Raw genomic sequence first — 22363 nt, 5'->3', positions numbered from 1 at the left:
TGAATAGATGACTCTGTCGCTTACCCATCTAACCGCAGTGTACAAGGCACAGGGCCTGGCCTCTGCTGACCTGGGAGGCAAGAGCGACCCTTTTTGCGTGCTTGAGCTGGTCAACTCGCGGCTGCAGACGCACACAGAGTACAAGACGCTGTCACCGGAGTGGAACAAGATATTCTGCTTGTAAGCACACTTGTGCCTGTTTTTATTGGTTCAAAATGTAAGTGCTCTTGCTCTGCATGTTAGAACGAAATGGCACTCTCGGTGTAGCGCGGAAGAAATGACATCAGTATTTTAGTGCTCATTTGGTTTACCTGTGAAACGTAACATCACTTTTATTAGGCAGGATCGTAGTTCCCTTAAAAATATTTTTTACTTAGTGGCACGGGCAATTTCAAGCAAGTGTATCACATTTTTATTTGTGTTTTTAGTAACACTGAATTCCCTCTAAAAATGCTGATGACGAGAAAAAACGTTCTCACAGGGCAACAATTCATTTGTCTTGAATACGTTTTGTTGCATGATATATAGATGAATGGTTTCACTGTAATTGGGAATGTTTGAGCGTAATAGATTGCTTTCACTGAGAACTTTTGTTTACTTCGACTAAAGTTGTGAGCTATTGGAGCTGGTGTCTACATGCTGACAAAGCTTTTGGAAGTGCCCCCCCCCCCCACATTTCTTGTTGATTGACTCCAAAGTCCAAAATGGTTGAAGTTTAATAAAAACCAGATGAAAGTGGAGACAATGCGTGCTTATCACAGTAGCTTGCCTCTGTTCTGTGGCTTTTCTGAAGTGGAGTAAAGTTTGTTGATGGCAAGTAAGCAGTTCTTGGAAAGCAACGTAGGGGCTTTCGGATGCCGTTATAGTAAAAAGCCCATGTGGCCATAACCCCGCTCTTTAAACAATGACACATTAGGTCCACTTGTGTAAACGGTTGTATTGGACTTTAGCTCCACCCCCACCCCTCTCAGCAAGTGATAAAGAAGGGCGACAGCACCCCCCTCCCTGCCCCTCTCATATCGACTATGCAACCTTCACTTCCTGCTAGCATTTTTATGAGTATAGAAGAGAGCTAAGCAGAGGTATCCGCAGAATAGGAATGAAAATAAAGAGAAGAGGTAGCGAGCAGATGATCGATAGCTGCATGTAACAAGCGACGCCTAGATTTTAGGGACCGTTTCACTGTTCCGCTCTAAATTACTGGGGCCGTGTTTATTAGCACTTTTTTTACTTTATTTTTTTTTCACACAGCAAGGTCAAGGATATTCATTCTGTGCTGGAGCTTACTGTCTACGATGAAGACCGTGACAAAAAGTGCGAGTTTCTCGGCAAGCTCGCCATACCCTTGCTCAAGGTGAATCACGCTTGTGCGTCTCTCCTTTGTTTAGTATTTTGTTTGTTAATAATTAGTCGTATCACTGCACGGCAAGGATACGTGCAAGAGTGTGTGGAGAGGAGTGGCTGGGCCGGTGTGCGAGTGAGAGGGAGAGATACAACGCATTTGTATTGAGGGCGAATATATCTTAGTAGCATTCAACAAAGAAAAGTAGTGGTCAGCATATTTACAAAATTAGCTGCAGGATTGATGCAAGAATGCCTTGATGTGCAATGCGTTTGCGGTTCCGTCACGCTGCACTCTCACGTGTCTTTTAGCGCTGAAATCATCACTTCAATTACGCATGAAAAGAATCACACTGAGATCAGGCACATAGTCAACACTTAGCGTGTTGTAGGTAAAATAGTGTTCTCTCTCTCGATTCACAGATTAAGAACGGTGAGAAGAAGTGGTACGGACTGAAGGATCGGAAGCTCAAGATGAGAGTGAAAGGCCAAATCCTGCTTGAGATGTCGGTAGTCTACAACCCAGTGAGTATATTCTCGCTGTGGCACATCGCAGACGTCTCTGATAATTGTCTCATTATACAGCGTATAGACAACGGTGCTTGACTTTACAGATAAAAGCTTGCGTGAAGACATTCAATCCAAAGGAGACAAAGTTCATGCAACTTGATCCCAAGTTCAAGCGAATCGTGAGTGTCACAATTGACTACGGTTGTTGCGCTATTCAATGTGATTAATTAAACATGACCCTTGATTTAACATAACGCAACGGCTGCCCACAGGTGTTCATGCGCAACCTGACACGTGTGAAAAACATCATCGTATTCGTGATTGACATGGGGAAGTTCCTCAACAACTGCTTTCTGTGGGAGTCCGTGCCGAGGTCTCTTCTCGCCTTTGCCGTGAGTAGGCTGGCCTTTCGTTTGAAGGGCTCCTAAACCACTCAAAGTTCAGAGACCCGAGAGTGCTATCTTCCTCACCTTCACTACTTTTCCTACACGCACTATTTCTTCCTAGCCAATACTTTCTTTATAAAGCACATTTCTGATGCCAGCACTGAGCGTCGAGACTAACAGGAGGTTTTCTGCTGCATCTTATCATCTCCACTTACGCTGTCTAAACGGCACAATACGAAGTGAAGTCAGTTGATCGTGCACGATGGTCGAGCGAGACAAAGCAGAACGGGCAAGCGACAGCATGGCAAAGCAGTACCTGAGGCAATTACACTACTGCTACTATTAATAATATCTTAGGTTTAGCATCCCAAAACCACATTATAGTATGAGAGACGCCGTAGTGCAATACTCTAGAAAGTTAGACCACCTGGAGTTCATGGGCCTCAAAAATTTTCGCCTCATTCAAAAATGAAGCCGCCGCAGTCGGGATTTGATCCCGCGACCTTTGGGTTAGCAGTGGAGTGCCATAACCATGAGACCACGGCGGCGGGGCAGGGGATTACATGACCAATATGCCTCGTATATGGCCCAATCGTGACTCGAGCAGTCACTCCTGCTGGAGTCACAAGTCCTTCCAAATAGGTGAAAACACCAGTGAGAAAATTATACATTTGTTCCTTGTATTTACCGTGGTTGTTTAGGGGTCCTTTAAATTTCTTTTCAATCTGTCCAGTGGGGTCCAGTACTTAAGACTCTGATCTTATCTGTACACTGAGTGCAGCGTGCTTGTGCTTTTGTTGTGCGCATGCAGTCGTTCATAATGATCACGTACACGGCCGAGCTGTATATGGTCCCGCTAGCTCTACTGCTGGTGTTCTTCAAAAACCTGCTCGTGCTCACCGTTGCTGGAATCCAGGGTGCCGGCAGAGAAGAGGAAGATGTGAGTGTACTCCCATAAACGTTTTTAGAAGCGAAACTGTTATTGATCCAGCCTTTCATGCTCGGGATTCGTTGTAACGTTTCTGGCCATCATAAGCGGGTATGCGCCACAGACACTGGGTAAATCTTACAACCAACCACTGGTCAACTACAAAAGAATGCAACAGTTAGCCCAACAAGCGGGTATATGCCAAAGAAGTCTGTGCGCTCTATCATAAAACCATCATCATCATAAACATGTATGTGCCACAGAAATCGGTTCTAATACCACTATGCACACAAGCTGCACAAAAATAAACATGGCATTAGTTAGCCCGTAAAATGGTGTACACAGTAATACAGCATAATGAAACGTACAACAGCAACTCAGGCAAACACAATCTAACACTATGCCATCCTCGTCATTCTTTTTTACTAGACTCCACCTCTCGTGTCAATCGCTCTATCAGTATGATTTATACTACAATATTATAAAGACTTTCAAGAAATCGAAATGTGTTAACCTATGGGGATGCCACCAGCTTCAGGGTTGCATCAGTGTCCATAAAGCAGAGCTGATTAAATTTTTCCTCAGCATGTCTAACATACACGTCGTCTTGGCATGGTGCTAAGCTGTCTAGGAATTATACAATCTTACATAAAAGGTAATTTTATTTTTCAGTATTTTGAGAAACATAACTATTGCCATGCGGAGCTACTAAAGTTTTGCATCATTTTCTTACTATCCTTCTTCAACAGGTGAATGAAGAAGATGAAGATGATGAAGAGGATGAAAAGGACTCCAAAACAGTTGAGTAGACTTTTCTTTTTCTTTCTCAGGTGTGTGTGCAAGCTTTTGGCAGCAAGTGCCACTTCCAAAGCCGTTTGAAAATTACGCCACTCTTCTATCGATTCACGCTACAATCATCGACATCAGGGCAACGTTGCTAGTTTCAGTACAGTGGCTTAGCAAAAACCTTGATCACTTTCTGTAAGACGTGTTGCCGCATGTGCCTGTCGATCTTGTGCCCAGGGTACTTGGTACCCATGTGTAATGTATGACTGGGTATATGATGCATGGTACTTGTCATATGTAGTGGTTTGCCACGTGTACTGTGCCAAATCTACATAGATGCTAATCATTAAAAAGCTAATATAATTTCTCTTGTAAAAAAGCAATCGTCTAATAGAGATTAAAAACTACAAGAGCTTTTTGGTGCATAAATTTGTTAGCGTTCCTGCTAAGGCTCTTCTCATTCTCTATTCTTCATTCCTGTCTTCATTGCGGGCACTTCAGCGTGATCACCTTTTTGATCATATGCTACCAAGTGTGTTTCGCACTCACCACCACTGTTTCTATTTTAATTTTGCTCTTGGCACTAGGAAGAAAAAAAGAGCCTCAAAGAGCGGCTACAAGCTGTCCAGGAAGCCACGGCTACCGTTCAGAATGTTCTCGGAGAAGTGGCATCGCTTGGCGAAAGAATCAACAAGTGAGCAAGTGTATTTTCTCTTCTATTCGAATACTTATTAAACTCGGTTACAAAATAATTTAGGTGCAGCAGCCCTAGTGAATACTACTACGTAAAAGTGATTTAACTATATTTTCACACGATTCTGCTTTTTGTTATTTTATTTTGCGTGTCCTGTCTCACTGTATAATTATTAAAGAAAGTTAATAGAAACCTGTAAACTTGTTCACTGAGTTTGATTATTTGGTGCTAGCTTGGTGGATTATCCTTAACCATGCTTACGGCGCAAAGCTGCAAGAACACAAAGAAATACACAAACATGTGAACACCATACTCAGTGTAAGCATGTGCACCCTCTCTCCCTTACCCAAATTATCCAAGAGAGGAGGGTGCACTGTCTGCCGCATACAGTCACTCGGTGTTTTCATCTCATGCTTTAAAAATGCCGCATTGTGGCCAAGTAGGTCTTTGACGATCGAATGCCCCAGATGTTGCATTCTGAGAACTGTTTATTTTCTATCTTTACTCTCAGTAAGCCAAAGACCAAGAGCACGCTATTGGCAGAAACATGATGGCATATATATTCTTTTTTCATCCATGTGAATCATGCTGTTTTTTTGGACTCGACCCGCACGAAAGTGTGAAGACGTGCTATTGAACTTTCACACCCCCTCCCACACTTAGGGGGGGAACTCTGCACACGCCCATGTCGATGTAACGGCGCTGTCTGCGTTTTTCTTGTCTTGTTTCATTCGTGCATAGCCAAATGCTGTAAGTGCCTTTCTATGAAGTTACTGGAGGAGTGTTTTACAAAACGTTGCATCGTGGAGCCCTCGCTTGTAGTTGTCATGTTGATCAGCATCTTAGGTTAACGGCCGTGTGCGTACTTCATTTGGATAGGTTTCGCTTCAGGGCATCGAAAAAAAAAGAAACAAATGACGGTCATTGGCTGCGGGATAGAGCACAATACTCAACGGATGTGATTTTCCGTTGGTTGATTTCATATGCAAATACAAAAAGGCTTAATGGCCACTCGAACCAGAAGTCAATGCTTAGGTCATGTATATGCAGGTGGGGAAAAAGACTGTGGAGATGAGCACACACCATGACAACAGTGACACTCAGTTAACACAGAAGTACGGATATTTTTCACGTGAAAGAATACCAAGCAGTAATTCACAGGGAAGCTAAAAAGGTGTAGTTTTTTTGTAAAGACAAAAAAATCGGAGCATATCCACAGAGCGAATGATTATGAGTGGGACAAAGCATCCGTACATCCATCCATGCATCCGTCTGTCCGTCCGTGCTTCTGTTCGTTTGTCCATCCATGCCTTTATTCGTGTGTCCGTCTGTATGTTCATCCATTCGTCTGTCTGTCCATCTATCTGTCTGTCTGTCTATCTGTTTGTGCATCTGTCCGTCCATATGTCTGTCTGTTCATGTGTCCGTTTGTTCAAGCATGCATTCATACGTCCGATTGCGTTCGAGAATGCAGACGGCGCGGGGGTAACATCGACGAGACGTGAGCCAAAGAAGCCGAGCATCCTCAAAGCGCCTGCCGCTCAGCTTTGTCAATATTCAATACCCCACTAACGATTCGCCACGTACAACGACTATCCAGGAGACTGAGGGGGGCACTCCTTCCTTGCGCACCTAGGCACAAACCACGCAGCAGCCAATCGTAGCACAGCGGTACAGTGCCATCTAGAATATTCTCACTCTACAGTAGTTTGTATGTGCTTCTATGAGACAGCGCCATCTATGATACTGTTCGAGAGATACTGCCTTCCCTTTTAAAAAACAAATAGTCTTTCTTGAGGTACTTCGACGTAAAAATTTTAGTCTGTCTTCATTTCTGCCTGTTTGTACATTTGTCTGTTTGTCTGTCGTAACGATACCTTAAACAACACCAAGTGATACCGTAAACGGCCATCTGCAGCGCCCACCAATATTGTTGAAGTTTTAGCATTCATACTTGTGCGATTGTTAAATAAAAAGCAATTATTTTACATATCTGAGGTGCCATAATAGCACATCAATATTTTCTATGTGTGTTTTTATAGTACTAGAGAAGGCACACATAAGTAATTCTAAAAACCATAGCGTTTATCACGCTGCGCTGACAGTGCAGCGCGATGCTCAAAAAGGCAAGTCTTTCCAATGCTTAGCTAAGACGACATGATGGTGGCATCTGCCCGTAGCTTTGCTTTCCATACCTTATCGCCTCTGAGACAGGCACGCATCTTTCTCCGTGGGCGCGCACGCCTTCCTTCATTTTCGAAGATAACTTCCAGGTAGCACTCATGTCTAACGTGCCTCGATGCGCTCGTTCGCCTTCACTGCAGGGATCGAGACTAACACAGCACTTCCAGAATACAATTTACTGATTTTCTCGTGCATAACATCAAATAAACGTTTTGTTCACACTCTACACAGGCAAGATCTTTCAACAATATTTGCAGTGAAACATGCAGATACAGGGCCAATTTTTTTCTGGTCTCTTCTCCTCTCGGTAACATGACACGCAGGACAAGAGGAGCTCCGTCCCTAAAAGCGCGCATGGCATAAGTTGACTTATTGCCGTGCCTGAGGGCCCACTGAAGTTTGATAACAAGGCGTGACGGCTTGTTAAACCTACAAATCAAGGCTTCGATCAACACACAGAGAAAAAAAGTTCTTGCACTAGAAGTGTTGGTTAGAGCAAATTAATGCATCTATGTTACATTGTGATGCTGTGCTGAACAAATGCAGTGGCCATCTGAGGATAAGTAGCACTTTACAACAACAGGAAAAAACTGTGCTGATACCAAGTGACACTGTTCTCGTAATAAATTGCATGGTGAAGCTTTGAATATTGTGGGCTTTGCAGTAGTTTTAATTTTGTTAGCATAAAGAGAACTCGCTCTCTTAAAAATTTCAGAACACGCATGAATAGTTTCTGGCTGAACCAACTATTACCACACGATTGGTTTCACGCTGCTTGGCTTTTGATGCTCAAGAGCATGAGTGAAGCTCACTGTGGTACGGATAATTAACTGTTTGTGACGTTCGCGAGATACTAACCCAAGCTTACTCATCAGCTTGATGGGTGACTAAGTCCTGAATGTCTATTTGTGTGACGCGCGCATCTGAATTTCAAACGACAGAGAGCTGGGCTAATTGGTAGAGGTCCATCATGAGTGATCGTAAGATGTGCAGATACGAATGCAAGAGGATGATCAAACTACACAAATACAAAAGTTTGTGATGTCTAGTCTTCTCTCTGGCAACATCAGTGGTGCTTGCACTCTTTCGTGATACGTCTTAGTTAACGTATACAATTTTTCGTTTTGTTTAGAAAGGCAGTTTTGCAAGCTTCAGCTGGCCCATATTTTTTTTCTATTGCAGTACGTTCAACTTCAGCGTGCCTCAGCTTTCCTGGCTGGCCGTTGTCGTGTTATTGTTGGTCACCTGCGTTCTATACTATGTGCCCATTCGCTACGTCGTCATGGCTTGGGGTGAGGAGCTGTTTGCCTTTTTCGTTCATGTTGTTCAGTGAGCTTGTCAGCATGCTTGCAATGAATGTGGGACTCAAATGCACAATTTGGAACTTAAGTCTGCTGATTTAAGAAACGTCACTTGACGCAGGGATAAACAAGTTCACCAAGAAGCTACGCAGTCCCGACGTGGTCCCAAACAACGAAGTGATGGACTTTCTCAGTCGTGTGCCCGACAATGAGGAAAAGGTAAGAACGGCAGCTTAATAGCCAGATTAGTGCAATAGGTATACTCGCCAAAGTTTAATACCACGCATCCTCTTGAGAAGCAGATGCACTTACAAAAAATTGCATAACGGAGCTAGATTGAACTATCTCATTGTGATCAGCTTAACATACTGGATATGCACACGCTATTCTACTTCATAGCATTCTGCTTAGTGTATTCGCAGGAGGCAGCCACGCAACATGACGTCACGCAAAGTCACACATAACACCTCTTCGCTGACGGTTCGTATTGTCACTTCACCATAATGCACGCACGCTAGCGCGCACATACACGCACATGCACACACACACGCGAAAACACTTATAGGTCTCCGCATTAGATAACATTCGCAGGAGTGTGACATGACATGCGATTCCCCATCCCATGGCTCACGACTTTCAAACACATGGCACATTTTTATATATGCTTGTGGGGTCGACTACCCACATATGACTGTATTATTGCTGCGCGAGAGTACGCGTATGAATGGATAATAATTGAACCATAAGGCAGCGCGATGCGTTACCTTAGGAACCTCGATGTGTAAATTAGTATATGAATTAGTATTGCCAATTTATAGATATATGGCCCTATAATGTATATATATATATATATATATAATTGGGCATCTATATATAGATGCCCAGAAAGCGTGAGCCTGCCGGGCATCTGTCCTCTCTACCGAGCTTCTGACATTCATGATACACTGGACCACCCGAATCGAAAGCAGGAGAGCAACTGCGCTTATTCAGAGTGTACAGAATTAGGTTGCAGAGTTTTGTATATGTGGTTTCTAGAAGCCGAAATGCAGTGTGCAGATCATAGGAGAAGAGCGAATGAGGATACCGCTATGTGAGTGCATAACACTTTTTGAAGAACACGAGCAATGACTTGGTGAACAATGCAACCCAAAGCCCGCGGCTTCTTTGGAGGTTGTACATTACACATGGCTCGATCACTGCAGGTGATGTACCGCGAGCTGCGGCCTGCGCCCAACGCGGCCCTGGAGGCCGAGCGCAAGAAGAAGAAAAAAATCAGCTGATCATGGGTGGCCGCCCGACGCCAGGGCTGCTCGCTCAATGTGTTTCGCATCGACAACGAAGCCCTGCGCCGGCGGCTGCAGCTGCCGCGCTTGCCGTTCGGCATGCCTTCCAGATGACGCTGGTCTCGTCACTCGCCATTCACCAAATGGCGGCCGCCTCACTGTGGCCCTCACTACGGCAGTGTGATACACTCTGGTTTTTATTCCTGTGTTGTCTGCCTCATCGCGTTCATCTCTCTAGTGTCCCCTCTTCTCTCTATCTTTCTCGTGTGAGAGTGGTGTCCATCACACAGCTTGTTTCATTTCTGGAACAAACAATGCGCCATTGGTGTTGTTAAACGAATCCAAGCATGGCGCTGCACAACTTTTAGTAATGGTAAAGCAAAGCAAGAAGGACATTTAAAGTAGTAAATTAACTACTCTCAGACGCCTATGGCGAGATATACTTTTCATGGAGCTACGTAGCATATGGTCATTTTCGACGTGCTTTCTGAGTACATTAGTGCCTACATGCAGCTAATGTGATCTCTGTGTGGTTCAGACCGATCAGTTTGCTTGCTCAGATCTTGTTTCTAGACTCTCTCTCTCTTTACTTGTGAAATAATACAGTTAGTTCGCTTCCTGCTGGTACACCGTGATGTCGGGGGCTTTGTTGGTGATAATACTGTACTGCATGTTATTGTTGTGGCAAACTCGAACGCCTGGTGTTCAATGATAAATGCATTGTTGTTCCACGTAGTTGCAAGCTATAGCCCAGGCATCCCTGGGAAGGCTTTCATTTTCTACTGTCAGAACATTATTGAACAAACTTCCGTTTTCAGGACAGGACGTTTTTCAACTGCCGAAATATGTTCGTGCTAGCTAAGCGTTATCTCGCCTTTGACGCTGTTTCAGTGATAAATGTGCCGTACCGGGAGCATGCCTCTCATCTAAATGGGTTCTAACGGTGCTGCACAGATGTTTAATTGCTTTGAACTCGATGCAATCTTCAATACATCTTCACACCCAGATTAAGGTGTTCATCCTACCTATTCTTCGTTACATGGTCAAGTAGTATGGTATGGTCAAACTTAGTATAAATAGTTGACTACGTCTGCAGTCGAATCTTAAATGTGGCTTGTTTATGGATGCCCAAAGGTAACGTGTTGTGGGCTGCCAGCATAGTTCCCAATACACTGTCAAGGTCGTATTGTATAAATAAATACTTGTATATAGTCGGAAATGCGAAGATAAACTCAAGGCCTGTTGTTTTTATTCACGTTGTTAGGACGAACAGCCTTTCTGATGGTTTAAAGCTTCGTCTGACAGGTCAGCGCAGTAGGAGGCCATGCGTTGTTGCCTGAAGTTCGTGCGAAATGATACCCAGATTTCTTGATCTTCTGTGTGTTGTTTCATTAGTCTTTTTTTTTTAATGAATGCGCTATCCCTTTTGTATTTGTACAGAATAACGTGCTTTGTGTATATGCACAAGTAAAGAAAAAAAAACTGTCTTGGACAAGCGCTTTTGTGCGCTCGTTTCCATGAGTACGTATTCTACCTTATGCACGGTGCCAAAGATATTACAGCACTTATAATCACTCCACCACCAGTTCAATGTAGAGGCCTTGTATTGTTTTTTTTTTCATGTCTCCAATTAAGTCTTTTAGTGCTTTATATATGTCGAAAGTTGGGCGCTTGCAAAAATTGTTTGAGATATTTTTGCCGTGGCATCTCAAAGGGTTTATTTCGCTGCCCGCAGACTGAGCTTTTATTTGTGATGTTTTGACCTTCATTTATTAGTGTAAAAAAATAACTGCTTGCCAGATGCTCAGTTATACTTCGTTCTCTCATACGCTACGAGTGTCACTTACTTTCTGGATTTCCGGAGCCCTCCACTACGGTGTCTCTCATGATCACATCGTAGTTTTAGGACGTTAAACCCCACAAATAATTATCATCATTACTTTGCCACAAACAGGCTTTGAAAAAATCGTGTGCTGAGCACTTTCAGCGATTCAATGTTGCACCACGCCCACCTTTGCAGATGCAAATGTTTTGCGTCTGCACATCTTACGTGTAAGAGCGTCACAATGCTGCTCATACAAGTAAGCTTCTAAGCACAAAAAAGTATGGATTTGTACAGTATCGTAATCATCAGTAAGCTGAGGCAGGTCGACCGGAGAGGCGGTTTATAATACCGCTGCTGCAAGCGCTCACAAAAACTTTAAATATGAATGAGCGCAGTTACTTAGGCTTTTGACTGGAAGTAACATAACGATGACATTTAAATTCTTTTGACGAAAATTTTTTTAGGTTTCTGCTTGCTCCATGCTAACATGCCGACAGAGTGTGTCATAAATTGGCTGTATATATTTAATACTGTTAAAGGTTATGGGAAAATGCTATAGTAAAGAGACACTATAAACATTCTAGCCGCATGTGCACTGTCCAAACCATCTTGCGCACTAGACCGCCTTAGTCTATTGTCGCTTAATCGTTGTTACGTTGAGAAAACAAAGATCCCCTTTTACAGCACCCCACCTAAAAATTATCAAACTGCAAGAAGAACTACAATGATGATCACTTGTAAAATTGCTTATGTGTGGTTTGCAGGGATCATGTTTGTTTACTTGTGCTCGTCTTGGCAACAATTTTTTCAAGTTTCTGGAATGTTAACATATTCTTGCACTTTCAAAAGTGAAACGAAACGCTAATGTGTTAAGAGTTTTAGGTTCGAGTCATTAAGCAATGGTGAAGGTGACATCATAAATAGTGCAGAGGTGGGCGTGGTTTCTTTGTTGGATTCTCATTTGTTTCTCTTTTCCTGCTTGGACTTGTGCAGCCACCCTACTCATATTTAACGCTCGTTTAAAAAGTAGCTGGCGGCTGCCTTCTTCGCACTGCTACTAGAACTACATCGCTACAGCTTTCCCTCGCTGGAAAGCAATGCATGTCGACAGTGGTCTAGTCTACGTCTGCAGTATCTGCAGTAGGATTATGATGTCTCGTCAGCAGACAACCCATTATATTTTAGATCTCTTTATGAGATGTCATGGGGCAATCGTATACTGTCTGTGTAGAATCTAGTCGGAAGATTCAAAGTGTCCATGTGACATAATCACTAAGAATCTTCAGCTGCCAACATACCTCAGAGGCATTAAATCTCACGTTTGAATTCATGTACTTTTCATAGCATAGCCGTTTCCTTTTTCAAGTACGCACGCTGCATCTTGGAAAAACACTGATGGTCGTCCGCTAAGCAAGGGGCTACCAAAATGAACACCAGATCACATGTTGGCATTTCTGTATTCATGCCTGCAATGTTTGAATAGGGCAAGAGGCATACCTGTAGATTATTTGCATCCATATGCCCCGTGATGACTGATTGGTGTAGAAAACACAAAACAAGTATACATGTTTTTTGTTCAAGGCGTCTTTGAATATTGCATTGTTAAAGCTTTTGCTCGGGTCAGGCTGTTTGAGCTCATCGAGCCTGGTAATGAAGCGAGCTATCGCTCGAAATTGTCAGCTGCAAACTGCCATTTCTTGTCTTTAAAGGGCAATTATGTTATTGCGTGACTCTGCGCATGAAGAAAATGTTGTCAAGCACGGGGCCCTTTCAAGGGGTGTTTGCAATCCATGTGATATTCTAAGAGCTGACTTCACGTATTCTTTGTTGAGTTGAATGAAACTCCGACTCTTAATAGGTAGTATAGCGATGCCCACGAGCAGCCGTAGGCTGTATTTATGACTGCATGCTTTGTATACATTTGATATAATCGTCCGAAGTTTCTGCCTGTCGACGAAACAATTGGCAGTGGGTTGAATGTTTCCCCGGAGCCCTTAGAAGTCACAGCAAAATTTCAAACACAGCCCATTTGCAGCTTGCGTACCCTACGACAGTATACATGAACACATATGATGGTGCCGGTGTGTGGAAGCCTATGAATACTGTGTATGCATCTGTGAATACAACGCGATGTCGTGGAGAGCCAATTAGACATGTTTCTTTTTGTACTTAAGAGAACAGCTGATTTCTCCACATTTCACTCTCCCTTCCTTGACTTTCTCACCATTGATGCTGTTCATCGTTCTCTCCTCTGCCATTGCTCCAGCCAGAGTTCACGACAGATGCTCGATTCTATCAAACATGCGTGCCTTTTTAAAAACAACTATGCGTATGACTATTATCAGTGTCCTGTGTGTTGTTGTGCTACAGTGTTGCGTAAATGCAAGTGAATGCGTGATTGTGTGAAAAGTGTCTGCTAAAAAAAGTACGATGTGGCTAGAAAGAAGCCTCTTCCATTCTTATTTCAGAAATTTTCTCGAATAGTCCTAACCGTAGGTATTGATAATCCAAACGGTATCCCAGGGATAACTAGAACAAATGCAGGCTGTTTCTGCATGAAAATGTTATTTCCATAAACACACATGACAGAATGTCAATGCTAAAATATAATTAATGCAATGACAACTTCGTTGCGACGACTTCAGTGCTATCAGTTCAACGCGATAAAAACGTCACAGTGGCCACTGTGACAGTCAGCTTGCCTCATCGAGAGGATCAGATAAAAGTAGCATACAAACAAGCCAAACGAATTATTACATTATAGCTGCCAAAGATTTCACAGCAGTCAAGAGACCTTCATGTTCAGCTTAATATAGTGAAAGCAAAACACATTTTCTGTATTTTGGTAAATTTTCTGCTCACACTTCCACTCCTCGCGAATTCGCGTCAGCAGTCGCCGTGATGCAAGAGACTGGAATCTTCCACAACTAAACCTACGCCGTCTTTTTGAGCCGGAATCTTATTTTAGACGGGTATACTCGACAGCGCTAACTCGCTATTTGTTTTGCCATACTTGAAGTGATATGTTGAGGATCACTTCAATGGATAACAAATAGACATAATATCTGCATTATTAAAGCAACACCTAAGCAACATTTCATGTAAAATGCACGCGGTTATTGGTGTCGTGTAGGTATCGCTGATTAGCTCAGAGATTTATGCGAGCAGTATTTGTGCCCATATATCAGTTCAACCAAATGTAGTTACTAATAAGCCATAAATTTGGAGACGCATTGAACGACCTAGTTCTGGTTTCATTACATGTGATGACTAGAAAATTAATCTACAAGCTATTTAAAAATAAAAGACACGTTGACCATGGTACGTGAACGGGAAGGAACGCTGATTTGGATGTGTATGTGTGCAACATGAAATGAGATGTGAATGAGTTTTCATTACGCTGTTGTTCAGATACGATATCCGTGTCTTCTCACTTGCTGCAGAGGCAAGCTTGTCACCAGACTTACCGCCCTTCGTTGATACATGACGCGACGATATGCTGTAGGGTCATGTCAATTATGTTCCTTCTTCCCTCACTCTCGAATGCAAACTATGTGTTGTGAATGGATGAGCGTGGCCTGCACATATGGTGTCTTGCTGTTTTACATATCATTATATTTGTGCATTTGCGTGTGTTTGCTCATCACTTTGACTGTGTAGATCTTGAAGAGATTATCTGCATAGCGCTTATTTTTGTTATTTCGCTGGACGGTATTTGTGCCGTGGGTGAGCCAATCACGTTGTTTGTTCGCATACTGTTGGGTGCAATATGAAACCGAGATCAAGTGCATGCGGTTGTGAAATCATTGTAAGGAGCTTGTGAAAAAAAATGCGGCTCACCGAAGACGCATTTTGACATTCCAGGACATGAATTAAATGCTTTTTCATTGCAACTTGGGCAGTCACGAATTTTGTTTATCGCTGTCAATACGTCACCGATTCCTTTTGTTTTACTTCAAAATATTTTAGAGGGGCAGCAGTGGAAGGCTGTAATGCCAGATACTGAAATTTCAAGGGCATCCAACAACAGCAACTGCAGAAGGCTAAATAAGCTATGTTTAGGTGTGCTCAAGTGGGCATAGCGATCATGACGACGAGAAAGTTAGACATATCGATGGCTTGGTAGTTAGGCTATCAACTGCTGACACAAAAGACACAGATTCATTTTGAATCGCGGCGATCACGTTTCAATAGAGGCCAAATGTTATAGGCCCATGTACTATGCGATGTAAGTGCATGTTCAATAACCCCTGATGGTCGAAATCATCCGTGGTCCTGCAGTACATGTATTTGTAATGCTGAGTAGCTTTGAAGCGTTAGAGGTTATCGCCCCAGCAAGCAGCATACCTTTGTGAGTAGTTCGACCACCGTATGAAGATGGGCTAGGGCAATAGGGAGAAAGCGTCAGTGTGCAGCTATACTAATAACTTCGTCAGTGGAAAACGCATTGAAGAACTTGTTGCTGGAAAGTGTTCGTGATTAAATACTCTGCAATGCCATGCAAATTCGATCCGCAAAATTCGTGAATACCGGTATCATGCGCATATTAGGAAAGTGTTGTAAAAATGTTTTATTTACAGCAGTTCTTTGAATTTGACAACTAGTAAAGAAAATGCAGCATACCAATGTCTGCTTATTGTACACTGCTGGAGTCTCGGTAAGTGTTGTGCACAACTTTTTTTTATTAACTGTTGAACGGACATCACGGCCTTCTTTCATTGCAACCTTTTTTTTTCACAATTTAAAAATGACAAATCATGTTTATGCATTAGTCCAGCATTAGTATGAAAGCAAAGCGGCACACACGGCAGTGGCGGTCAGGGGAGATGGTGGCCTGATTGCGTGCTGCACAGTACTTGGTGTCGAGACTGTAGAGGCCGAGGAAGTGGCCATAGCTTTGGCCATCAGCCAAAAGGGGATCAGGGTGGTCATCAGCGACTCCAAAAACGCTGTGAGAAATTACGAATCGGGAAGAGTGACAGAGACTGCCGTCCGTATATTAAACATGGTAGGAGTACCCAAAGAGCAGATTCTGCTTGTCTGGGCTCCAGCTCACCAAGGACTTAGAGGGAACGAGGAGGCTCATTCGGTCGCCCGAGATCTCACCTACCGGTCGACCCCTGGTACCTCCCAAGTTACCGAACAAAGAAGCGAGTATATGCGCACATACCATGAAATCGTCACACACTACAGGCTGAATCGGTAAGTATACCCGAGAGCGGACAACTCACTAAGTAAGAAAAACGAGATTTTGTGGCAAAAGTTACAGACCGGGGTTTTTCCAAACTCCGCACTTCACAGCAAGTGGCACCCCACAGTTTTCCAGTCCCAGTGTAAATTTTGTGATGAGGTAGCGAATTTGGTCCACATGGTGTGGACATGTCCAAGTCAAAACGATGGTTCTCACACTGTAGAATCCTGGGAGGCCCTGCTCTGCAGCCCAGATCCCAATGTCCAGCGCGACATCATCAGTCAAGCCCTTGGTGCTGCCGCGTCCCAAGGGATTCTGGCCGACAGCTAGGAGCAACGGGCCATGCCTGAGCAATTGACTGACATTTTAATAAAGTTTTCTCTCTCTCTCTCTCCAGCACTAGTAGCCAACTTACTTTGCACATAAGTATTCTTATGTGCAAATTTATACGGCTTGTAGTGTTGGTGGCATGTAAACCTGAGCTTGAACGTCTCACCTTTCGGTAAGTGTATTCAACAGTGTCCGCCTCGGGGGATCAGTGGCTAGGGTGCCCAGCTGGTGACTCGAAGGCCATGGGGTCGACCCCGGCCGCGGCGGTTGCATTTCGGTGGAGGCTTACACACACGCTCACCAAGGCCTTCCCACGATTGCCGCTCCAGCGCGTGACGTCACTGCACTACAACGGCCGGAGCAGACGCCGTCGACTGGCGAGGTAGCACTATTTAGCGACAGCGGCAATCGTTCTCTCCGCAAAGTTTCCCGCGTAGTTTTAGACCGTGCTTTTAAACCACATGAACACGAAGTACAAGACGGCGCACTTTCGCATAGAAGACGTAATAACAATTTTTACTAATTGAAAACACACAAAATTTATGTGCAATTATGCAAAAATTTTGTTTTTGCTTATTTATTATTTAAAAAAAGTTATAATTAGGCAGATCTTTATTAGTAGCTTGAAAACTGTTTTTGAGATAGGACATCGCCATCGCTGTAGACATCGTCATTGTGAAGTTTACACAGTTTCTATGGAGAAAAAATGGAAACAAATTCTTTCCTCCGTGCCACCTTTCCTTCCTCCGTGCTCCGTGCACATGCTCCCTTTTAAAGTGCCTTACTTGTTCATCTTGCGTCGTTGTTTCTTTGCGTGCCGTTTGCTAAAGTTTGGTTCCGGCGGCGAATTCTTGGATGGCAGATGATAAAACGAAAAAAAGACATGCTTGAAAGCATTAAGTTTCATACAATCTCATAAAATTCTATGCTTGAAAGTGACATGTGCGTGTGACATCGTGTTTCGAAAATGCCAGGTCACTGTTGTGCTCCTGGCCGCCGCGGGAACTACGAAGGGGACAAGCTCGTCTGCACGTCTTGCTTTTCCCGGCTGATGCCGATGGAAGAAGGCAATGGTTAAAAGCCATTTCACGTGCTTATTGCGTACCCGGAACACGCCGTGTGGTAAGTCACAAAAGCGTGACACTTATTACACGATGCTTGAACATTGACATGGTGCGTGACGCTGGTTTCGTTGTTTCACTCGTCGTGTTAGGTCTCCTAAATATGGCGAACTTTGTTTCTCAGGTCTGTGAACGGCACTTTCGAGCGTCACACATTCAGACTTCTTTGAGTTATGTGCACTCGAAAACAGGCAACGTCGCCGAGGCAAAATGGAGGACTGTTCGCCTTAGACGCAACGATTCCGACATTGAGGTTTCGGATGATGAGATCAGTAGTATATCAAAAATTGAAGGAGTATACCTTCGCGCAAAGGGGGACGAATAAAATGATCAAGTTTTGTGCAATATGATTTACAAACACAACAAAACTTTCGAAATGGCATTCTCCGCACGCGAACTGCATAGGAAAGCAAAGGGATCGCGGAAGCCGACCGTCTCGGGCCGTCGTCCTCGCTGAGCTTTGGAAGGCCTCTGACGCGGATGCTGGATCAAAAACAAGGCGTTTCCTTTTGCGTCACGTCGCCTTGAACGGGCGAGCACGTCTTGATAGAGCTGACAGTTTCGGTCACTGTTTTGGTGAGGGCGCTGACACTCCACCCTTCAAAACTGTTGACATTTCGTTTTTCAGTGTGGTTGCTTGCGGATTTGTGCTTGTCCGTGTGCTTTTTTTGTGTTCTTTCTCGTGCTTTTTTGTGTGCGATCGTGTGTGGGTGGTAGCTTCCCTCATGATTCCTGTGCTCGAGTATGATTATTTCGTGCGCGCGTGTGTGGCAGACAGTATTTAGCGGTGTGACGCCTCGAAGCTGTTTTGTGACGCTGAAAAGCTCTAATGCGAAAAAAAATCTGCTACTTTGAAGTTTAATGTATTCTCCTGCAATCTACAGTGCCTAGAAGCACGTGGGGATGTGAGTTAATCGTAACAGAGCACTTATTAGATGCGAAAAAGCCCTTTGATTAGCCTGTGTAACGCTGTCCTTCCGTACAAACGCCACGCGTGTCGCAGGTGTTGGCAATGTGCCAAGTAGGTCACGCCCTTGCTGCGCGTTGACGTCACGCTCCCCTCGCAGTGGACGCTTACGTCACTCTTTCTCTCGCCTACCGCGCACTCGCCGCGGCGCCCGCAGCTGCCGCCTCGTACATTCGCCTGCAACACCTGCCGCGACCGTCGCTGACTACACCGCAGACTCGCTGGTTCACACGCAATATACTTGACGCGCGCCTAGCGTACGCGTTGAAACATGTCCGTACGTGTCACCTACAAGACCTACGCCAGCCATCGCTCCAAGCTAATCTTCCAACGCTCACCGCAGCACCCGCATTAGCGCCGTTCAACCAGTGACTCCATTCGTGTGCAACGCTGCTGCTTTGCATCAAATCAGGGTTCCTTTTGGGGTGATGGTCCAAGTTTTTTTTAGGGGCGAAGCTCTTCTTAGTCTAATCTTGTTCCGCGTCAGGCGTAACCCGTGGTATCAGACAGACAGACAGGCGGATGCATGGACGGACGAACGATGGACAGATGGACGAACAGACAGATAGACATACGGATGGATGGACAGACAGACAGACGCTCCGCCCCACACATCATCGTTCACTCCTTGGATATGCTGTAATGTTTTGACACAAACGAGCTCTGAATCAGACGCGCGCCGCCGCCTCCAGACGAGAATAACAAACCACCGTGCCGACCATTCCCGTCAAGAGCGCGTCCAACGAATAAAAAAACAAGCATGAATATTGGCAGATCCCACGTACAGTGGGAATCGACGATATGCGAAGCACGAATGAGGAAGGTGTATATGTCACTTTAAAATCAGCACAGCGTCTCAAGGCGGACGTAAATTATGCCGTATACATGACTTTCATGTCATGATAATCATGTTTTCTCCTGGCACTTGTGTTCGTCGTTTATTCACGTCACGTAATACCCCCTTGAATATATGTTTTTTTTCTCTCTGTATGCCATTGCGAAAAGAAAAAAAAAGATTGGAGGGGGGGGGACACGACCTCGATGTGCCACCCTCTAAATAAGACACTGTATTACATTGTAGTGATCCACAATTTAAACATCTGTATACTTCTCTGCAAAGGACGTTGACAGATCGGTCTGGAGAGAGAGAATAAAACTCCTACCAGCAGTGGCCGACGGCCGATGATTGGAGGAATCCAATCGGCTTCCGTTATCATTGGCCAATGCCCACACAGCGGGACAGAAAAGGGCGTGGCTACATTGTGCTATAATATTCTAGTACAGTATATGCATGGCGTACAAGCAAAGTATGGGCAAGATGGTAGCGAAAGCGTCGAATCTCTCTTAAAAGTGTGAGTTTGTCTTAATTGTTGGCCGTTCTCAATAATTAAAACGAAACAATAGTTTTGGAAAATACCTGTGATGGAGGCCAAGGTCTTTTCTGAGACATACCATGGTTGCTGGCTAATGTACTCAGCATTTGCCTGGCCATCAAGCATACTTACTTTGGTGCATTATATCCTATACGACGAGAATTCTTGGCACGTGAACACGTACAAGCGGTAAAAAAAGTGAAGTGGTTAGAGTAGACGTGTCCGTTTATTTGGTGCAGTTTGTCGTTAAGTTAGACAGACAGCTACTGAATAGCCACGAACAATATTAAATTTCGGTCATTAATTCATGTCTAAGTGTTCATATAATTCAACTTATATGTTCATTATATTACACGACTAACTACGATCAGTGTCCGCGATTGAAACATTGCGTACCTGCCAAGCGTCGATGAGATATTCAAACGAGATGTTTTTAAACTCCTCATCATACTTTGCAGGACTCGCCAAGACTGCAGCAATTATCAGAAGAGATACGACGTTAGCTAGCATTTGCGATGCTTTAGTCCTGAAATCCGGCCTTTCGATATGCGCAGCACTTTCCAGTTTTCGTTGCTGTCTCGTCTTCTGAGCGAAGTGATCTCGATGCCTCTCGAACGATACGAAGTTCAAAAGGTAAAGTTTGGTGAGTGAAATATTTTCCTTTTAAAGTTGTGTATTTTCTAAAAATCAAATGCTTTGGAATGGCGCATATTCACGTACAACGACGAGCACCGCTGCTTCTGCTGGACCATGAGCGTATATATATAGTGGTGCGCTGGTAAGCTGCAGTAGGTGGGTGAGATTTCTAAAATTGTGGAGGACTTGGCATGGGGTGGAAGTGCCAGAACCTGCCTGTATTTTTTTACGTGCACGCAAATTCCTCAAATAAGCCTAGAAACACACACACACAAAAATATATCTTGGCCAGTGGTCACAAAAACGGTATATGCTAGAATTCTTCCCGCCATCTCGATACGTTACACATGAGTGAAGCGGATTGGGCAGAGCCCACAAAGCAGCCACGAAAGAAATATTTTGTGAATTAAGCAGCAGGGGCCCTTCACTATGACTCGTCGGATGGTTTCATTCATTCATTCATTTAAAGGGTTAAATCAGCTATTGCTGGAATCAAATGAATAGACACACAAACATTTATGCGGATACTTGCGCGCATTCTTAGTTATATATGGATACAGCACTGAATCCCAGGTTTCAGTTGTTGACAGGGGAAAGCGGTGTTCAGCGGAATTTTGGGCTGGTGAAAATGATGAGATATTTAGGGTGTATTTAGCTGCTTGTTTCATTTCCTTTCTCAACGAGCCACCAAATCCTGCAGACGATGACTAAGTGTGCTATATTAGTAACCGATTGTCTCTACCTAGCATGTAAGTATTTCTGACTTCAATTCGAAGGTTTTTCATCAAGAAAATAAATCAATGTAGAAGAGTTAAACGCACGTGAAAAAGAGGTCAGTGGCAGAGGGCAGAAAAAGACGCCACAGAATATTGTGCCGCAACACAATATGTACCGCAATATACAGAAGCTGTACCTCGGTATTGTGTCGCAATACAAGTGTGGCAGTTTGTTAGTATGACATGACGATAGTTATAGCACGACAACAGAACAAGAGCTACAGCGCCTGACTGCGTTTCTGTAATGTTTTTTTTTTTTTTGAAATTCGCGCTTCTGTTGCATGAATGCTAGAGGAGCATGCACCAATACTAACTTTCCGGCTGGGCAAAACACAAATGAATTCCAATGAACATTTTTTTACATTTTTTATCTTAATTTGTTTTTTGTTCAGGGAGTGGGAGTTAGTCCTTTGCTTCAGCTTTATCGTCTGTAGCAAAGGGAACCAGTGGCACCTCGCGGATGACACATAATTCAAGAGTTAAACTGTGCTTCTTCAGAAATTCGCCAGGTGGCGCCATACCCATCAATGTTGAAAGAAAATGGGAAATCTTTCTAAGCTGTAGAAGGGATGCATCCCTTCTGATCAATGAAAAGATTAGAAGAAAGGGAGCTCAGTGGTTGGCAGAAGTGCATAAAAGAGATAGAAAGGCAGCTGCGAAATTTTGGAACCATCTAAACTCCCTAAGAAATGAGACGAGCCTAGAGCAGATATTTATAACTACAGCTCAAG

The 22363-nt window shown here is 43.9% G+C and overlaps 1 protein-coding gene and 1 long non-coding RNA gene across 2 annotated transcripts in view; one reads left to right on the top strand and one right to left on the bottom strand.

The window, feature by feature from the left end:
• The window catches only part of LOC119167317 (multiple C2 and transmembrane domain-containing protein 1-like), a 250349-nt gene extending 235218 nt beyond the window's left edge, over positions 1-15131 (top strand). Inside the window, exons 11-21 of the mRNA XM_075890480.1 lie at positions 39-180; positions 1252-1354; positions 1765-1866; positions 1956-2030; positions 2124-2243; positions 3049-3177; positions 3915-3965; positions 4539-4645; positions 8012-8121; positions 8252-8349; positions 9333-15131. Of these exons, the coding sequence (XP_075746595.1) occupies positions 39-180; positions 1252-1354; positions 1765-1866; positions 1956-2030; positions 2124-2243; positions 3049-3177; positions 3915-3965; positions 4539-4645; positions 8012-8121; positions 8252-8349; positions 9333-9410 (1115 nt within the window). The 3' untranslated portion in view covers positions 9411-15131. The remainder of the gene's footprint in view (positions 1-38; positions 181-1251; positions 1355-1764; positions 1867-1955; positions 2031-2123; positions 2244-3048; positions 3178-3914; positions 3966-4538; positions 4646-8011; positions 8122-8251; positions 8350-9332) is intronic.
• Positions 1-17208, bottom strand: part of LOC142804014 (uncharacterized) — a 34593-nt gene extending 17385 nt beyond the window's left edge. The window contains exon 1 of the long non-coding RNA XR_012894432.1: positions 16926-17208. This is a non-coding gene — a long non-coding RNA (uncharacterized LOC142804014). The remainder of the gene's footprint in view (positions 1-16925) is intronic.
• Between the last annotated feature and the right edge of the window lie 5155 nt (positions 17209-22363).

The sequence above is a fragment of the Rhipicephalus microplus genome, chromosome 1 (genome assembly GCF_043290135.1).
Source record: "Rhipicephalus microplus isolate Deutch F79 chromosome 1, USDA_Rmic, whole genome shotgun sequence".
Lineage (NCBI taxonomy): Eukaryota > Metazoa > Arthropoda > Arachnida > Ixodida > Ixodidae > Rhipicephalus > Rhipicephalus microplus.
This window is presented reverse-complemented; position numbering and strand designations above follow the sequence as displayed.